General features: G+C 39.2%; 1 protein-coding gene across 1 annotated transcript in view; it reads left to right on the top strand.

Annotated features, from left to right (window-relative positions):
* Positions 1 to 19,318, top strand: part of AOAH (acyloxyacyl hydrolase) — a 94,205-nt gene that overhangs the window by 41,695 nt on the left and 33,192 nt on the right. The window contains exons 6-11 of the mRNA XM_015811769.1: positions 1,834 to 1,890; positions 3,787 to 3,857; positions 4,771 to 4,831; positions 5,259 to 5,329; positions 15,538 to 15,586; positions 17,397 to 17,445. Of these exons, the coding sequence (XP_015667255.1) occupies positions 1,834 to 1,890; positions 3,787 to 3,857; positions 4,771 to 4,831; positions 5,259 to 5,329; positions 15,538 to 15,586; positions 17,397 to 17,445 (358 nt within the window). The remainder of the gene's footprint in view (positions 1 to 1,833; positions 1,891 to 3,786; positions 3,858 to 4,770; positions 4,832 to 5,258; positions 5,330 to 15,537; positions 15,587 to 17,396; positions 17,446 to 19,318) is intronic.

Genomic DNA, 19,318 nt, shown 5'->3' with positions numbered 1-19,318 from the left:
ACTGGAAGAGTAAAGTTTTACCTACAATAGAGGACTGGAGAGTGAAGGTTTCGCATCTTGCTGAAATGGCAAAGATTTCGGCTTATTTGAAGGATCACTCAAATGAACAATTTTTATCAATATGGAGAAGATGGATTGTTTATATTCAAAATAAGCATAGAATGGTGGAATATAAGTTAGGTTTTTAGATAAAAAATTTTTTTTACATATATATATATTTCACCTACTTATGTAGAATTACACTTTGTGGAGTTAGGGATATTAATATAAGGTTACTTTTAGTTGAATAGTATCCTGGGATTAGGTTTGGGAAGTCCAGGTGGGGGGTGGGGGGGGTTTCAATTGTGATGTACTTGTGATGTGTTTTTTTTTATGCTGAAAACAATAAAAAACTTTTTGGAAAAAAAAAACAAAAAAAACAAAACCATAATACAGGTAGTCCTCAAGTTACAACCACAATTGAGCCCAAAATTTATATTATTAAGTGCAAAATTTGTTAAGTGACTTTTGCCTCTTTTTACAACTTTTCTCACCACATTTGTTAAGTGAATCACTGCAGTTGTTAAATTAGAAACAAGGTTGTTAATTGAATCTGGTTTCCCCATTGACTTTGCTTGTCAGAAGGTTGAAAAAGGTGATCAAATCACCCTGGAACATTGCAGTTGTCATAAATGTGAGTCAATTGTCAAGCATCTGAATGTAAGTCATGTGACCAGGGGGATGCTGCAATGTTCATAAATGTGAAAAATGGTCATAAATCACTTTTTTCAGTGCTGTTGTAACTTTGAATGGTCACTATGCAACCTATTGTAAGTTGTGAACTACCTGTACAACCAGCTGCACTTTCTGGCTTAAATAAATAGTGGAACATTGAAAAAATAATGTACCTCTCAGGAGGAGTGACATAAATTCTTTCTGCGCTCTCAGTTTTATAATTGTACTATACAGGTTCCTTTCTGAGCATTACGGTATATGAAATATAGAGTATTAAAATTGAAAATTAGTTGTTTATTTACTAGCTTGTCAGGTGTAAGAAATAAATAATTGGTATTAATGTTTGAAAATATCACCTCTTTGCCAGGATAACAGAGCTTCATTTACCAGGGATGCCAACTTTCATATGCGTGAGCCACCCAATATTAACGTTATTCACTGATCTCTCCAGGAAAACAAAATATTTGGAAAGTCAGCAACCATTTACATAAATGGAAGCTAAAATATTCTAATTCAGGGCTCATAGTAATAATAGCTTGCTTTAACTATGGTTTATAGAATAAGCCAGAAAGGCTGGCCAATTTTCAGGGTATTTTATCTATCCTACACTATGCAGGGCCAGAATTAAATCAAGTACTTTTTACTTTGGTTGTAATGTTTTCCTTAGAACAATTTTATAGGCCATGTTAGATTAAGAAATTTGTTGATTAGTATTTCTCAACTTCAGCAATTTTGTGTATTCAAAGAGGGTTGAACATATCTGTTGGATTTTAGGTGCCCCTCTAAAACTGGGCCCTGTTTCTCTTCAGTGGTCTCCAGTCTGAAAAATACCTGGGTTTCATGCTTATATCCATTAGCCAAGCATCCTTGGGATATGAATCAAGCCTTAAAGTATAATCTTTGCAAGAAAATGAATGAGTCTCTCCCTAAATGAATATTTACAGATGGAATGTTATAGATTGGCAAACAGGCAAGTGATGATGAACCCAGATATAAATAACTGATGAAGCACAGTCAAACATTCATCATTATGAATCCCATAGATACATGTTATCTGAAAATATGAGTAGAAATAACCTGCTGGATTATAAATGACTTTCTTTTACTTTATTTTCCTAGGAAAGGTTTAACATAGCTATAAAGAAATTAGAAGGAATGTTTACAACTAGAAGCCAGGTAAGGAATTGCATCAAAGCATATTTTTCATTTTGATGTACTTGCAATTGGTTAATGCTGAAGCCAGATTAATTCAAAATATACATACAATAAATCTTTTTGAATCATTAAGTGAGATGAAAACTCGCTTTTTATTACTGTATCAAGGGGGAAAAAATCTGAATTGCTAGGAAGAAAATGAGTAACAGCACAAAGACACAGAAAAGGAGCCCTGAGAGAAAATATATATGTCAAGCACAAGAGAAATTGCACAAATGTTAACAAATTTTAATCATAGGAAACCAAACACTACTGAAAAATATGATTTGCCATTTTAGAAGCAGTACATCTGAGCAAAGAACCCTGAAATTGCTGTTCTTCTTATCCTTTTGAGTCTAGACTTAACAGTACATCAAGAAAAACTCATCCATGACCATAATCCCTGGCTATGGAGTGATATGTTTGTGTATTGAGCCATAGCTCAACAATACTTCCATGGAAAAAGTTTCTTGATGTTTGCAGGAAGGGCTGGGAAAGCTTCTGTCTTTGAGTAAACAACACTGACCTAGGAAGAGCATTATAGAATTTCCCATGGTTATAAGTTCTTGTGCTTTTTTTTTTAACTTGTTTTATTTTTTTATTTATATATAAAATACAAAGAAAAATAGAATTAGGAAATTAAGGGAGGGAAAAAGAGATGGAAGAGAAGGTCCAAGGGATAAAGAAAAAAAAATTGTTGACTTCCAACTCTTTTTAGCAGAGGTCCCCAACCTTTTGGGCACCAGGGACCGGTTCCATGGAGAGAGGTTTTTCTGTGGACCAGAAGTTGCATGGTTTTGTGCGCTGCCTGCATCCTGCGGATGGGGCTTTGCTTGTTTGTGCGGACTGGTTGCTAGCATGCTTCAGCCCAGTACTGGTCCACGGACCGGGGGTTGGGGACCCCTGATTTTTAGAACACTACAAGATAAAAACACTCCAGCCTCAACTTTTTGTTTTTACACATTAATATATAACTAGCCATTTCTATAACAACAAATCTATCTAATCGACAAAACCAAAGTCAAAGTAGGTAACATTATCAGTGTTGGTAAGGAGTGCAGTTTACTCTCATATATTCTAGTAGTGGCTTGTACTGTCGGTGTTGGTGGAATGGTCTTAGAGTTTCTTTGGTTGGGCAGTTTACTATTTACTGTTGGCTTGTTTGGCAGTTGTTTGATTGAGGTATTGTTTACTTGGTTTTTTATCTGATATTAACATTGGAGTTAATCTGTGCTCATCTGGATCTAATTGCTGGTAGGGAGGTGTTTTGACCTTTTTGTTACCTGTTTCACTTACCTATTGTCTCTTTTGCATAGTATTTAGATATTGTTTATGTCTATATGTCTATTGATGGCTAATTTGTCAGAGCGCCAGGCTTCTAGGGATAAATCTGTCCATATGTTGTGAAATTAAAGAGTTTTCATCATGTCTTCTGATTGCTGAGAGCAAACTCCACTCCTTACTAGCCCTAATTTGGGTAATGAAATATCTTCAAGAAAACAAAGAAGCTCAGAGAGTTCTCAATTCTTAGGGTTTCAATACCTATCCCATTAAAAGATGCTTTTGTTCTTTTGCCCTTAACTCTTATAATACGAATATGGACAGATTCTATGTAGAGTTTCTATGCATCTAAAATGTCCCCATTGTTAAAAAAAAAAAAAGATGGACCTTCTTGTCATTATACTTTTATTATTGAGCAATGAATACAATAAAATATTTTTGATTTGACTTTAATAATTTTGCTTAAATGATGTACTTTAAGCAGATTTATAATGTTGAAAGCTGTTGCAAAATTCCCTTATCATTGAAGTATTTATCTATTTCCATTAAGAATTATGTGTAGTTACCAGCAGTTAATCATCTGTTTTCAACTTCCAGAAATACATGCATGAACTATCATTTATATGTACGCTTCCTTTTATGAAAAATCTGTGCCGGAAAATGGAATTGTATGTATTTTTTAAAATTCTTTATTTTCAAATAACTTTATGCTTTGCACTGATAACTTCATGAACACCTTCCAAGGTGTTACCTAGAGGCCCAATCCCAAATGAAAGGATATTTTTTTAAAAAAATTTTTTTTAAATAAAAGCAATTTAATGGGGGAAAGAATATTTTTCAAGAAATGAAAAGCCAAAAACATGTTATTAAAATTCTGACTGTATTCACTAGCCTAAAAAACATTTAAAAGATAATACACCCAGTTCGTTTTCCCAGGCAAGCAAAATGCTGAACAGCTGCACCAAGCTCAGGCATGTCCACAATATACAGTACAGATATCCTACCTTCATGCAATGCACACATCAAGCAGTAGTGTTTTGTTCCACTCACTATTTTGCCTCCTGTCCTCCAGTTTTGGATGGCTCTGCTCTACAAAGCAAATAGTTATCAGAGAACTTTGTTTCCCTATCTCCCCAACTTCTGTTCCAGCAATAATAGTAACAGCTTCTATATATAGGATTTCATATTGTTCTCAGAAGCTGTTGTTTCTTGTTGTGTTTGGCAGACAAGCAAGAAGAATGTTCAAACGGCTATTGCAAAATTTGGTAGACAAGGTGTCATAAGTGTCAGGGAGAGGGGGACAAGAAGTGAAGAAATCACTTAGAGTGATTTGCTAGCCAAATCACTCTAAGTATACTGTATGTTAAAAGAATATTGGTGCCCATAACCTGGGAGAGGGGAGTTCAATTTATTATTACATCTTGAGTCCAAGAGTGCTTTTAATTATAGAACAGATTGCTTGCATTATGAAGGACACTACTTAATGCAGGGAAGTGAACAGAATTCTAAAATGAGAAAGTTTACAGCACACTCTAAATAAAGAAGATGTGCATGTTTTGTACCCTGCTTTTTCTCCTTCAGTTTTGTCAAGAACCAGTTACCATTCGTAGATCTTGATGGAGATAAGTTTAGTACTTACCAGGTAAGTATAGCCAATTTGATTTCTCAGAAAAGCATCTTATAAAATCCAAAAAGCCTTTTGTTTCATGTATTTTACAACCTTGAAATATTGTTTTCTTTTGGGTGAAGGGTAATAATTATTTTTTTTGTTTCCTTTTTGGAAATGTAGCCATGGAATTAAGTTGCCCAGAGAAGCTAATTACTTTGCTAAAGGGCATCATATTTATTGAATTATTAATAAATGTGAAACAAAGTTATCTGAAAAAAATTAAATTGTCAGAGTGTTTTATTTTTCCATTAAAATGAGCAATATAAGTTTTCTGAACATAACTGGCAAGAAGATATTTGATTTGTCAGCCTCTCCTTTTTTCCTCCTTTTCTTAGACTTTAATATCTAGAAGGGGAAAACAACAAATCAACAATCTCATTTTGCTCTTCTTCCTAATTAGAATTTGAGAGGATATAACTGGAGAGGCCAAGACTGTAATGACCGAAATGCTGCTGTGTACCCTGGTAGACGGTAAATCTCATCTCTTAATCATGATGCCTTTTTAAATAACTATAAATATCTTTTTATTCTATGAAAAGAGATTTGGGAGGACTTGCAAATGATTTGCTATATTTAATGGTGATACATGATCAACAGCATGGCAATGGTCCCTGACAAATCAATTGGAACTTCCAATAATTCTTAACCAATAGCTTTCTTAAAAAGGAAGATGTTTTTGATACAATGAAGAATTATTAAATTGATCTAAAATACTATATGATACAAGAGCCAGTTTGGTGTAGTAGTTAAAGCCCTATGCTAGAAATCAGGAGACTAGATGTAGTCCTGCCTTAAACATAAAGTCACTAGGTGACCTTATCATTTTCTCTCAACCCTGGGAAAGAGGCAATGACAAACCATTTCTGAAAAATGTTGCCAAGAAAATTGCAGGGATTAAATTCACTAGGATTTAAAAACTATCTTGAAGGTGTACACACGTGCACATATACACACACACACACACACACAGAGAGAGAGAGAGAGAGAGAGAGAGAGAGAGAGAGAGAGAGAGAGAGAGAGAGAGAGAGAGAGAGAGAGAGCAATACATTATTTATCCCATTTAGTTATATTTTAGAAATTTGCTTAATAATTTGAATTGATTTCATTCACAGTATTTTTTATCTCACAGGAATCATAAAATATACCTTTCTGACTTTGATATATTCTTCAATTATGTGGCAAAAAATTGATAAGCTTTGTTTCATGGTGATGACAATCCATCTACAGGAAGTCTTAAGAAAGGAGGGATCCTTATTCTACCATTGTCTTTGAAATACACCAAAAAATGGTTGGAAGGATTCCTGTTAAGAATGAGGGAAAAATATTTCGGAAGTAAAGCAGTTATTCTTCCAAATTTATATTCTGATTTCTCTGAAGCAATTTTATGAATTATAATAAAAGAAATGTGCATATATTAATGGAAGCCACATATAAAAATGCATTCTTCATAGCTTGAAAAAAGAGTTAGAATTAAGCTAAAACTTTGGCCCCATTCATTCCCTTGTTACACGTATACCCCAGGGAGAATTTCCTTTCTCCAGTGGTGGGATCCAGCTGGTTCACACCAGTTCGGCAGAACTGGTAGCTAATTTTTTGTTGCCCAGGCTCAGAATGGACTTCCAGAAGTGGCATCCACACAAAGAACTGGTTGTTCACATATTTGAATCCCACCACTGCCTTTTGTCAATGCTGCTAACATCGGATGTTCTTGCTTTGACAACAGATGAAAATGCAGCCATTTTCTCTATGCTTTTAGAATTAGTTGATGCTGGGAGGGAGGATAGGGATGAGAATCTAGCTAGTCATAACAATAAATACTCAGTCGTGGGAACCCAAAGACATTGGGCCCAGAGTTGATAGCGTTTTGTCTGGCTGGAGAGCTGGGGAGGAAGCCCACGCTTCAAGCTAATTGGGGAATGTGATTTATGACTGTTTATTGGAGGTGGGAATTGCACTTTGTTACTTTGTATCCAGGGGAGGGGAATTTAGTTTTTGGGTTCAACTATGTAGTGCTGATACTTTGTTTCCTGAATAAAAATTCTTTAAGGTACACAATGCCTCAAAGTTCTTTTGAAGGGTTTCATCTATTGAAACCATGACATTAACCTCAAAAGTCCAATTTTTACCTATATACCCTGGGGTCCCGAGCTCCAGTTGCTGTCTATAAAGTCAAGGGATAGATCAACAAAGATTCGGGAAAGATTTTAACATGGAATAGGAAGGGGCGCCAGAAACCAGCACCCCAGCAGTGACTGCTGCCTCAGAGGAGGGAGTGCAGGCCAGTGCGCTGGTGGAGAAAGAATCTTTTCAGGTCTCCCAGATGGGGGCAAGACCCAAGCTGCGAGGACAACTGATCTGGTCATTGGACTGGACTTTATCCAGTGGAGACTTCAGACACCTCAAAATGGCCTTGCCACAATCAAGTGCTTCGAAGGCAGATGAAGTCGAGCTGCAAAGAGGGGCTTCTCGCAAGTCGCATTCCCCAGACCAATGGAGAGCCATGAAATCAACTACCGCTGAGGACTCTGGTGAGTGGAAGTACCTGCCCGCAGACAGTAGTCAATTAGTGGAGAAGTTGGAGCTAGAGATGAGAAGTGGGGAACAACCCTCCTGTTCTCCATACGTGATCGATCATGATGATCAGTGGGGCAGCCACCAACCCATGTCAAGGGGAAGCCCCAGCCCCACCTGTGCAGGGCAAGCAGCTTCCCCATCCACAAAGCCACCTACAATAGCCTCCAGCCCTGCAGAGAGGGAAAGCCCTGTCCCCGCTCCAGACATGGCAGCCCGGACTGACTTGCTTACCGGCCACCCAGCCCGAGGCCGCTATAGCAATGGGGGATGCCACAACCCCCACAGCTGGGAGGCCAACAGCTGCTGATGGTGCAGCAACAGCATTGAGGGGGCCTCAGACCCCTAAAGTGCAGCAGTATCTGTGGACCTTTCAGCAACTGGGATAATACAGCTACCAGGAGGTCTGCAACTGTTAGGAGTGCAGCAGGAGGAGTGGGGCTGGCCACCATCTCCAAATGTACAGCAACCACTGACGGGCCCACAACCATTGGGGATCCCACAACAACCACCGCTGGGGCCGCAGGGATCCCTACAACAACCAGGGAGGCCACAGCTGCCCATAGGTCAGCAGTAGTGGGGATGGCGACACCCCCCAAATGTGTAGCAACCACTGGGAGGCCTTGCAGCAACTGGGGGTGCCACTTCAGCAGCCTCTGAGGCCATTGGGGGTCCCACAGCAATTGGGGATGCCACAGCTGCTGGCGGTGCAGCAATAGCCATGGGGATGGCAACAGCCCCTGAACGTGCAACAACCACTGGGAGGCCTGCAGCAACTGGGGATGCTACAGCCACCTTGGGGAGGCCAGCAACTGATGGGGTGAAACATGCACAGTGGGGAGGCCAGCAAGCACCAGGAATGCATGCTCACTGGAGCTGATGGCGCCTCCCCTTAGAGCAACTTTTGATGGAGACCCGGAGAAGCTGATTTTCTTCCTCAACCAGGTGCATTCCCACATGAACCGCTGTGCCTATTACTACCGAAACACAGCCACTATGGTCGACGTGGTTGTGTCCAATTTGGAAAGGGAAGCATCCGAGTGGCTGAACAATTTATACAACAAGCAAGTACCTGAGTTGGGGGACCTCCACCTCTTCCTCCTAGGACTGAGAGCAAGGTTTGAGGACCCATCCATTGCCCTCAAAGCAGAGGAGCAAGCCCATAAGATAAAACAAGCTGGCAGGCCTGCACTGGAATATTTGCAAGAGTTTTGCAAGATAGCCAGCCGAATAAAGAGGTGGCCCGAGCAATCCCTAGTTCATCACTTCAAGGAGGGACTGGATAACCACCTCTCCCAGGCTTGTATCTATCAAGCAGTCCCTAATCAATTGCAAGAATGGTACCAGGCAGCAGTAAGACTGGACGTCCAGCTTGCCCGTTATAAGAAGCCACAACCACAAGAAGACGGGCCGAGGCCAGATCAACCCAAACGGCAACCATCACCCTGAAAGCCTGCAACTGCCGCAGCCACTGAAAACCCCAAGCCACCTGCAGGCCCATTGATCAAATATTTCAGATGTGGACAACAGGGACATCGAGCAGCGAGATGCCCAGTCCCTTACCCTCAACAGCAGAATAGACCAGGACCACTAGCGAGGAAGAAATCAGCCCAGCAGCCAGCGAAAGAGAAATCCAACTGGATTGCACAGGAATCCATTGCCCAAGTCACGTTGCCCATGCAGGAGAGTGCCAAGGCCCAAACTGGACCTGCCACTGCTCTGCCCTCCTACGACAGCGACGATGAAGGAGAGAACAACCCGATGGTGAGTCGACCCGTTCCATCTACCTCTTTGCCTGCCCAGCTCATAATCCCTAAGATGGGGGCACAGGTAGATCTAAAGTACTAGTGGACTCAGGATGCTCTCGGTGCATTATTAGCTTACCACTTGTCCTGAAAATGGGCATACGAGCAAGGCTGCTCTCCAAACCCATGAGGTTGAGCAAGCTGATGGCTCCCTAATGGGAGGAACCTTAGTCATGCAATTAACTGAACCCATATGCTTAGAAATAGGTGAGCACTGGGAGTTCATGTGTTTCATGGTGGCTCTGAAAATGACTGAGGCTGTGATCCTAGGGCTAGCCTGTTTAGACAGATGGAAGCCGTTTATCTGGTGGGAGAAGGGAATGAGAACTGTGAGATTACCTATAGGATCCAAGCCCCCCTTAACTTGGCTGATATTACCGGAGGACTTAGCCCTTCTAACAAGCTAGCGAAAATAGCTGCTCTGCTTCAACCAGGCAAGCCACCCATCCCCAGCGAGTACCGGGACCTAGCGGAAGTGTTAGTGAAAAAGAATGTGTCACCCTGCCTCTCCACCAGCCTAATGATTGCTCTATCAAACTGTTACCAGGAGCCAAACTTCCACGACTGAGGATGTATGCCATGTCCCCCCTTGAAATGGAGGAAATGCAGCAGTATGTGGACAAGAACCTAGCGAAAGGATTTATTGAATGAGCTAAATCTCAAGTGGGAGCTCTGGTATTATTTAAAGAAAAAAAAGATGGGTCGCTTCATTTCTGCATGGACTATAAAGGATTAAATGCTGTGAGTGTGGAAAACAAATACCCCCTGGCAAAGGGCAGTGTCTTCACTAAGTTGGATCTAAGAGAGGCATATTACTGAGTGAGGATAAAGATGAGTGGAAGATTGCTTTTAACTGTCCCATGGGAAGCTACCAATTTAAAGTCATGCCATTTGGACTACAGGGGGCTCCAGCTGTCTCTATGCAGTTGATCAATCAGGTACTACATGATCATTTATACAAAGGAGTTTTGGTGTATCTTGATGATATCCTGATATACAGCATGAATATGGCTGACCATGTAAAACTAGTGAGAGAAGTAATAAAGAAACTGTTGAATGCCAAACTTTATGTTAAACTATCAAAGTGTGAGTTTCACCAGACCCGACTAGATTATCTGGTCTACAGAATTTCCAGCTAGCGCATTGAAATGGACCCAACCAAAGTGAAAGCCATAATTGAATGGCAGCCCCAAAAGACTAGCAAACAGTTCCAGAGCTTTCTGGGTTTCACCAACTTTTACCGCCAGTTCATCCCCTCCTATGCTGAAATTGCTTTACTGCTTATGGACTTACTGAAAACGGGCAAAGAAGGAGGAAAGCTGTGACCGGACCAGCCACTAGCATGGTCTATGAACTGTCAAACCACTTTTGAGAATTTAAAAAAGCAATTTGTGGTCGAAATGATTTTAAAGCATCCTTGTCAGGGAAGTCCTTTGTGATTCAAGCCGATGCCAGCGACGTAGCCATCGGAGCTGTGCTATTGCAAAAGAAGCAGAATGGGATCCTACAACCCTATGCCTACACCTCAAAAAAATTCACTGAGTGCAAGAGGAGGTGGGCTGTGGGAAAAGGAAGCCTTTGTGATTCATTGGGCTCTATTAAACTGGCAACACTATCTAAAGGGGAGCAAGGTGCCTTTCGAGGTATGGACTGATCACAAAAACCTAGAAGCACTGAAAACCTCCTGCAAATTATCCCCAAAACAAGTACGATGGGCGCAATACTTCAATCATTTTAACTTCACCCTAAAGTACATACTGGGAGGAAAAAACGTTTTAGCTGATGCTTTATCCAGACTGCCCCAATACAAGAGCCAGCATGAAGAAGTTAATGAAGCAATTATTTCCACTCCACAAACTGCTTCTCAACTCATGCCGATGATCCTGGGGCAAAGAAAATAAAACAAGAGCTCCTCACCGACCAATGGTTCAAGGACAATCAAACCTCTCTAACATGCAGGGATGGTTTGGCTTACAAAGGGGGGAAGTTGTACTTGCCCATAACCCTCTACCTCAATGCGCTCCGGCACAGCCATGATGTAAAACAGGCTGGACACTTTGGATACTTAAAAACACTACACTACAAAAATCATCCACTGGCAATTTTGGTGGCCGGGTTTGAAACGGGACATAGAGAACTATGTCCAGAGTTGTGCTGTATGTGCCACCCTGAAAAGAATTCCGGGGAAACCCCCTGGGCTATTACAACTGGTGGCAGACCCTTCCCAACCATGGGAAGAAATTGCCATGGATTTTATAGTAGACCTACCAGAAAGTAGGGGAAATACAATCATCTGGACTTCATTGCCTGCAAAGGGCTCCCATCCACTCAGGAACTAACCAAGATGTTTCTGAAATACATCTACAGGCTGCATGGGGCACCAAAACGAGTAATCTCAGACCAGGGGTGCAGTTTACAGCCAAGTTTTGGAGAAATTTTCTTAAACTAATTGGCTCATCTCAAGGACTATTGTTGGCTTTTCACCCGTCTACCAAAGAGGCAGCTGAATCTGTGAACTCAATGGTGGAGCAGTATCTCCGATGCTATGTGGATTATCAACAGATGAACTGGACTGACCTCCTTCCTTTTGTAGAGGCTTACAATAACTCTGTTCACAGCAACACCAGTTTCACATCTTTCAAAGTGGCCACAGGAAAAGAGTTCAGCCCAATATCCGAATATCCTCAGGGACCCCCCCCCCCAAACTCTTTTTTTTAAAAACAAGTTTTATTGGTTTTTTAATTTGTACATCAAAGTGCTTAAGAAACAACGTGGTGGTGGGGAAATCAATCATCCAAAAACAAAATCATACATATAACTCAGGTTCATTCATTAAAAGTTCCCTCTCTATTTCCCTCATGTAATATAACATATTCAAATTAATACATTTCTAAATAGAATTCAATCAATCAAATCCTGTTTTTGAGCTTTACTAATTTACTCTTACCATATTCCAATTTAGCCTTGAATAGACATATTATTAACACTTCGGGTATCCCTCATTTCCCTTTTTTCCTAACATAATAATTATATCTAAAATGTATATATTATTCCAACAGTAGCATTCTTATAATTTCCACATATATTCTATTTCTTACTCTAATAAGTCATTTATTAATACCATTTCTTCTCTTGTCACAGATCCCTCTTATTCTTCTTCCATTATAAAATAGTTATCCTACCTAAAATAAAAATATTAGTCCAGAATACATTTCTACTCTATTTTAAATATAAATTCTATCAATCAATCTATGTCTATAAAAATCTTTTTAACCCATTAGGTAAAATTTAAATCCCCTTCAAGTAATTATCATATCTAAGACAGGCATATTATTACAAAACATATCTTCTTACTAAATTCACATACTCTGTTAATTATTAAATCAGTCAAGATCTCTAAAACCATTTTAACCCATTAAGTAAAATTTTAAGTCACATTTTTAAATCTAATTCTGGCTTTCTTTCTGTGCCAAACCGGTTTCCATAATAAAGCTTCTGTCTCATCGAATCTCAATATTTGAATAGGGGTATTTATCGACACTTCAGTCTGGTCAAAGTTCTCTTCCCCTTCTTCCAGTATCATCTGAATGGTGTAATCAATTTTATTCCATGCTGTAGTTGCTAGTTGATTATCCACATTATCACTGTTTTCAGTAATTTGTGTCTGGCTGTCAATTCCTGTTGTTTTTGACACTGCAGGTATCTCAGTTAAAACCCTTCTTTGATCGTCAAAGTTCTCCATAAATTGTGTATGGGATTGTGTAATATCCTCTTCTATGTTAATTGATTCCTTTTCTGTTGTTTCTTGACTTATGGCGTAATCAATTAGAGTCTGAAAGTCAGTTTGAGGTTTTGGGGCAGTTTGAGGTTTTGGGGCAAGATTTTTTCAGTAGGTTCCACTGTTTTTCTCAGTACACGTTTATAGTTGAGTTGTGGGTATGGTTCCTCCATCTCTTTAAGTTGTGTATATTGTTGCATACAGGCCTCTTTGGAGCTAATCTGTTCCTCCTCTATTGTTCCTTGGTCTATAGATTGATCCATTAAGATTTGAGATTCAGTTTGTGGTTCTGAAATGACATATTTAATTTTTCTCCAAGATTTCATGTACTCTGTAGCTTCCAATTTTTTTTCCAATATAAGCTCATAATCAAGCTGTGGGTAAAATCCCTCCATTTCAGTGGTGAAATAGTTTTTTAATCTTTTAGTGGAGGCTATATTTACTAAAAGTCAACAAATATCCACCTCCACAATTTAGTAAACAAACTCACCACCAGCTGTTTCAAGTCCTTTATCTTTTCTCTTTTATTATCATTTGAAGGTCAAATCCATCTTCAAACACCAAGAGTTGCAATAGCAATTTTCACCACAAGATGTCTTCAGTAGACTGTAAGATCTTTTTTTCCAAGTTAATAAAATTTTATCTCATTAGGAAATTAGAGAAAAAAAAGCAGATATCTCCAATATAATAAGTAAAATAATAATAATAATGTTATGATAAGAATTCTTTGGATACCCCTAGGTATCCAAAAAATTAAATAGTCAGTAAAAATTAGCTATTTTATTTTATTTTGTTTCCAGAGCTCTTTTTCCCAAGTAAATAGACGCCGCTTTCTTAAAGCAGGGAAGTAGTTCAAAAGCTTTTTACAGGAAAATAGTTAGGGCAAATAGAGGGAAGGAAAGGTCTCACCCAGATCCTCCACTGTGGTTCTTTATGCTTAGCTGTTCTTCTCACTTTCAGCTGGTGCGGCTAAGTGATCAGCCATTTTACTGGCCGATCTTTTCTCCGTCGGCCCTAAGGAGCTGGCTCAGACCGCGGAAGGAGCTGCTGCCCTTCTGCAGTCAGACAAGGGCCTCCTCAATGGTAGTCGCCCCTCCAGGGCGACTTTTCGACCATAGGGTCGAAAAGTCGCCCTGGAGGGGCGACTACCATTGAGATCTCCCGGCAGAGGGAAACCAGCCAGCAAAGAGACAAGTCTCTCCACACGACCGCCTGCGCTGTGATCCGGAACCGGAAGTCCCGCTTCCCAAACTCTTGATCAGTGGGTGAGGGGGTGGAAAGAAGTCTGGAAAGCCATGAAAACTGCTTTGAAAAAAGCTTCTGAGACATAAAAAGCAGGCAGATAAAAAAAGAGCTCCTCAAAGGACATTCCAAGTGGGGGAAAAGGTTTATTTGTCCACAAAATATTTATGGCTTAAGTTATCTAGTAAGAAGTTAGGGCTGAAGTACTTAGGACCCTTCCCCATTGTAAGGATCATTAATCCAGTCACGGTAGAATTAAAGCTTCCCAGACTCTTAGAAAAAGTCTAACCTGTGTTCCATTGTAGCCTGCTGAAACCTTTTCAGGATTCCACTTTAAGACCTCCCCCTAAGAAGGCACCTGGACCTCTCGTAATAGCAGGACAGATTCACTATGAAGTGAAGCGTATTCTTGGTTCTAGATCTAGTGCAATGGAAGGGTTATCCGTTGTCTGAAGCCATCTGAAGCCACCTAGGTGAAATCTAATGATGTAAAAGCTGACAGACTCATTAATAAGAAACATCCTAACAAACCAAGAGGCAACCCCTAACCTATGATTTTGTTTGCATTACAGGATTTTTCCTTTTTGTAAGGGGGCCGGATGTCAACACTTCTAACATAGGATGTTCTTGCTTTGACAACAGATGAAAATGCAGCCATTTTCTCTATGCTTTTAGAATTAGTTGATGCTGGGAGGGGGAATAGGGATGAGAGTCCAGCTAGTCATAACAATAAATACTTGGCCATGGGAACCCAAGGACATTGGGCCCAGAGCTGATGGTGTTTTGGTGGGCTGGAAAGCTGGGGAGGAAGCCTGCGCTTCAAACTAATTGGGGAATGTGATGTATGACTGTTTATTGGAGGTGGGAATTGTACTTTGTTACTTTGTATCCAGGGGAGGGGAATTTAGTTTTTGGCTTTAACTATGTAGTCCGATACTTTGTTTCCCGAATAAAAGAAGTTCTTTTGAAGGGTTTCATCTGTCGAAACCATGACACCTTTCTCTACATACACTCCAGAGATATACCTGTAAAAATTACTGGATTCATGAGATTTAAAATCAACCCTCACATCCTACTAAGTGGATTATATTAGTGTAATTTAGTGAACTGAATATATGCATCCATCTTATATTTCATATGTCTCCTGTTCTTCAGAAGAGGAGTACCTGACTTGAAACTCTGGAATTCTTCAACTATCTCTTCTGAAAAACAAATATATTTATTTTAGTTTTGTTTTTTTTAATGAAGTTTTGCAATTATATTTTAATTGTTTTTCATTTTAGCCCTGAAGCCTGGGATGCAAAGGAGGATTCCAACTGTAATGGCATATTTGTGAGTTGAAAATGTTCTTTCTTTCTTCTGAGTTACTGTGAGCTTCCCTAATTTTTAATTTAAAAAGCATATTATTACGGCTTTGTCTTGCCACAGAACTAGTTGTGTGAAATCTATTCCAAGACACGTACCACTATTTACTTATATGAGTGATACAATAGCTTGATAATACCCTTTATTTTATTCTAGTGTTCAGCAGCAGCTGCCCATAATGTGAGAATTTCATTGAACAAACTCAGTGAATGCTTCCATTTACCAAGGCAACATCTGATTCTGTACTAGGGAATAGTGGTGTCCTCTTATTCTTATGGGACCCAGACCTGCTTCTTGTGGTCTTTCTAGCAACTTTGATTTTGGTTAATTAGTCTTAAGCTTTTGAGTTAAGCAGAGTAAAGAGGATTGGTTTGTTTTGTTTTTTTACAAATTAACAGAATCACAGAGAATTGGATAAGACTTTGGAAGTCTTCTAGTCCAACCCTCTGCTTGAGCAGGACACCGTATACCATTTCAGATAAATGGTTGTCCAATTTCTTCTTAAAATTTTCCAATGATGGAACACCCACAACATCTGAAGGCAAGTCATTCCACTGATTAATTGTTCTAATTGGCAGGAAATGTCTCCTTATTTCTAGGTCAGATCTTTCCTTGATAAGTTTCTACCCATTGCTTCTTGTCCTGCCTTCAGGTGTTTTGGAGAACAGATTGATCCCCTCTTCTTTGTAGCAGCTCTTAGATATTGGAAGACTACTATCAAGTCACCCCTAGTCTTTGTCTAGACAATTCTGGCAATTGTTCTTCATATATTTTAGCTTCCATTCCCTTATCATCTTTGATGCTCTTCTCTGCACTCTTTCAGAATCTCAACATCTTTCTTATATTGTGGCAAATAAAACTAGATGCAGTATCCCAAGTGTTTTACCAAGGCATTATAAAGCAGTATTTTCACTTCATATAATCTTGATTCTATCCCTCTGTTAATGCAGCCTAGGACTGCATTGGCTTTTTTAGCAGCTGCAACACACTACTGCTCATATTAAGTCATTGTCTACTAGGACTTGTAGATAGTTATTGCTATAGAGCTATTAATATAACAAATATTGTTCTATAAATGTAGCAAATCAGCACTTTCAAAATCTACACACAAATTAGAATGTACTCATATGCTGAAACATAAATTTTTTCAGAATTTTAAGTATTTTGCTGACATTTTATTAAAAAATGAAAATGTAATGGAAAAAAGCATTACAATGTTTCTCATAATGCTGAGAAAAGTACATACAGATTCCTATACAGTACTGTATTTGTAGTCTTGCACACAAATTAGATATAAGTTCTCATTCAGCTTTTTTGCCAAATTCACAAAAGGAACTGACCCCAAGTCAAAATAAATCTGGGAAAGGAGTATCTGGGCAAAAATTACATATGCAGATTCATTTGTGCCAGCTTATATAAAGAATGATAAGGTAGACACATCTGTCTGTCTGTCTCTGTCTCTGTCTCTCTCATTCTCTCTGTCTGTCTCTCTCTCTCTCTCTCTCTCACACACACACACACACACACACACAGAGAGAGAGAGAGAGAGAGAGAGAGAGAGAGAGAGAGAGAGAGAGAGAGAGAGAGAGAGAGAGAGAGAGAGAATAAAACAATCATTAATTGGATTAAATTTGTGCTCCTGTTGTAATCTTTTTTTAGATTTCAATTTTTTTTTTTATCTTGTTGCTAAAACAATTCCTAAAACACTATCTCAGTGAAAATGTAGTATGCAGTTTGGATATTCTTTCAGATGCACTATTTTTTCCTTCTCTCTCAGGGTGTTGACTCAAAAGATGGTATTCCTTATGAACAGAAATTCTGCAATGGTAATTCTTTTCATTGAAAAGTTTAAAGTGATGTTAGTTTGTAAACATTTGAATACAGTGGAATGAATTCATTAAAAATACAGGGCTCCTTGAATATATACACAGATCATGTAAGGCGACGCTAATAAAAACCAATACTAAGAATATAATGAGCTGCAAGTATAGTCATTTGTGTCATATAGACTGATTCTTTTCAAAGGTTAAACTCAGAAAAGTGTGGAATAGAAAGAAATTATGCATAGCCTTAATTGACTAATGGCTGTACTAATACCCACCCATTCATCTTCTTCCAGAGCAGTTTTGCAAAAATTATTTAAAATGAAATATTAAAATAAGTGAAAAAGATTTACCCCTCAAGATATAAAGCAAACACTACATTGCAGAAATATACATACAGCATTTCAATATCTTTTAAAGGCAGGCAACTCACTGAAGTGGAGGAGAAAAACAAAGTTGGTAGATAATTCGCGGTTCAGGATGGAGGCAAACATGCCTATCAGTTGCACTAAGGCAAGAGGAAACCAGATTATCACTTTACCATAAAAACAAAAAGCATAACATAAGAGACTAACTGGGGTAACTCCGGAGTTCTATTTTTCCCAGGCAAGCATGTCTAGGCATCCCAATTTTCTCATTTTCCAGCCATGATAATTCTGCAAGAGTCTAGTTGCTGAAAGTCTAGATTCACTTATCTGTGCTTTTACAAAGAAAATTTACCAGGAATATTGTTATCTACACCAGAAGTGGAGAACTGGAAGGGCCTTTTAAATTATCAAATCAATTTTCTGCTCAGTTTCAGTTCCCGCTCAGGAATTGAAATTAAAGCCATTCCTGACAGATGGCTTTCAGCATATCCACCACCTGTCCCTGTCAAATTCCTCTTGCCATCATTTCTGAGCATTTAATTAGAATCTGCCTGTCTGTAAAATAGGGAACATAAACATTGAAATAAACCTTATTAACGAGATAGTATTTTAGTTTCAAAAATCCTTTCTCTAGCATAAGAAGTGGTTGTATTATTTGATACATTCACAGGTTGCAAAAAGTACATAGTATCAATCTGGTTTCCAAATTGTCAGTTTTTAGAATACCACACTTCTGCTCTGATAGTAAGACTTAAATGTCGAGAGTTGTTACAAAAGTTAAGACCTCAGGAATAGCATCTATGATAGAAATGACACGAATTCTATGAAAAAAAAGTAGAAATTGCTTGCAACATTTGCTATTCATATAAAGACACCCCAATGTGCATAACAATATACAATACAATGTACAATAAGAAGCAACAATATGCAAAAGGGAGAAATACACATAGACAATGAAGGAATTTGAGCTTTCTAGAGGCCTAAATTATATCTCTTTAACACAGTGGTTCTCAACCTATGGGTCGTGACCCCATTTGGGGTCGATCGACCATTTCACGGGGGTCGCCAAGCAAGGCTGTCCGCTATTTTTTTCCCCTTTTCCGGTGGGTGCCTTACCTGCCTTGAGCTGGGCCAGCTGGTGGTTGGCCTGCTCCGTCTCTGCCACTTGCCAGCTACGCCTCGGCCAGCGCAGGGGGCAGAACCACGCATGCGCGGCGCTCCCGGGCAGGGAAAGTTTGAAGTTTTGAAGTTTGAAGTTTGAAGTTTTATTGCATTTATATCCCGCCCTTCTCCCAATGGACTCAGGGCAGCTTACAGCCAATTAAAAACAGAACAATCAATACAAATCTACAAAATTTAAAATCAATTAAAAGATATATACAATAGGCCTATTCATATTTTAAAATTAATTAAAAACCAGTTTAAAATATCCCTAGGCCAGTCCTGCCTGCTGAAACAACCATGTCTTGAGGGCGCGGCGGAAGGAGGGGAGATCCGGAATCAACCGG

The sequence above is a fragment of the Protobothrops mucrosquamatus genome, unplaced genomic scaffold (genome assembly GCF_001527695.2).
Source record: "Protobothrops mucrosquamatus isolate PMUCROS unplaced genomic scaffold, P.Mucros_1.0 scaffold48, whole genome shotgun sequence".
NCBI classification, from domain to species: Eukaryota; Metazoa; Chordata; class Lepidosauria; order Squamata; family Viperidae; genus Protobothrops; species Protobothrops mucrosquamatus.
The sequence above is the reverse complement of the archived record's forward strand: the minus strand, read 5'-3'. Positions and strand labels throughout refer to the sequence as shown.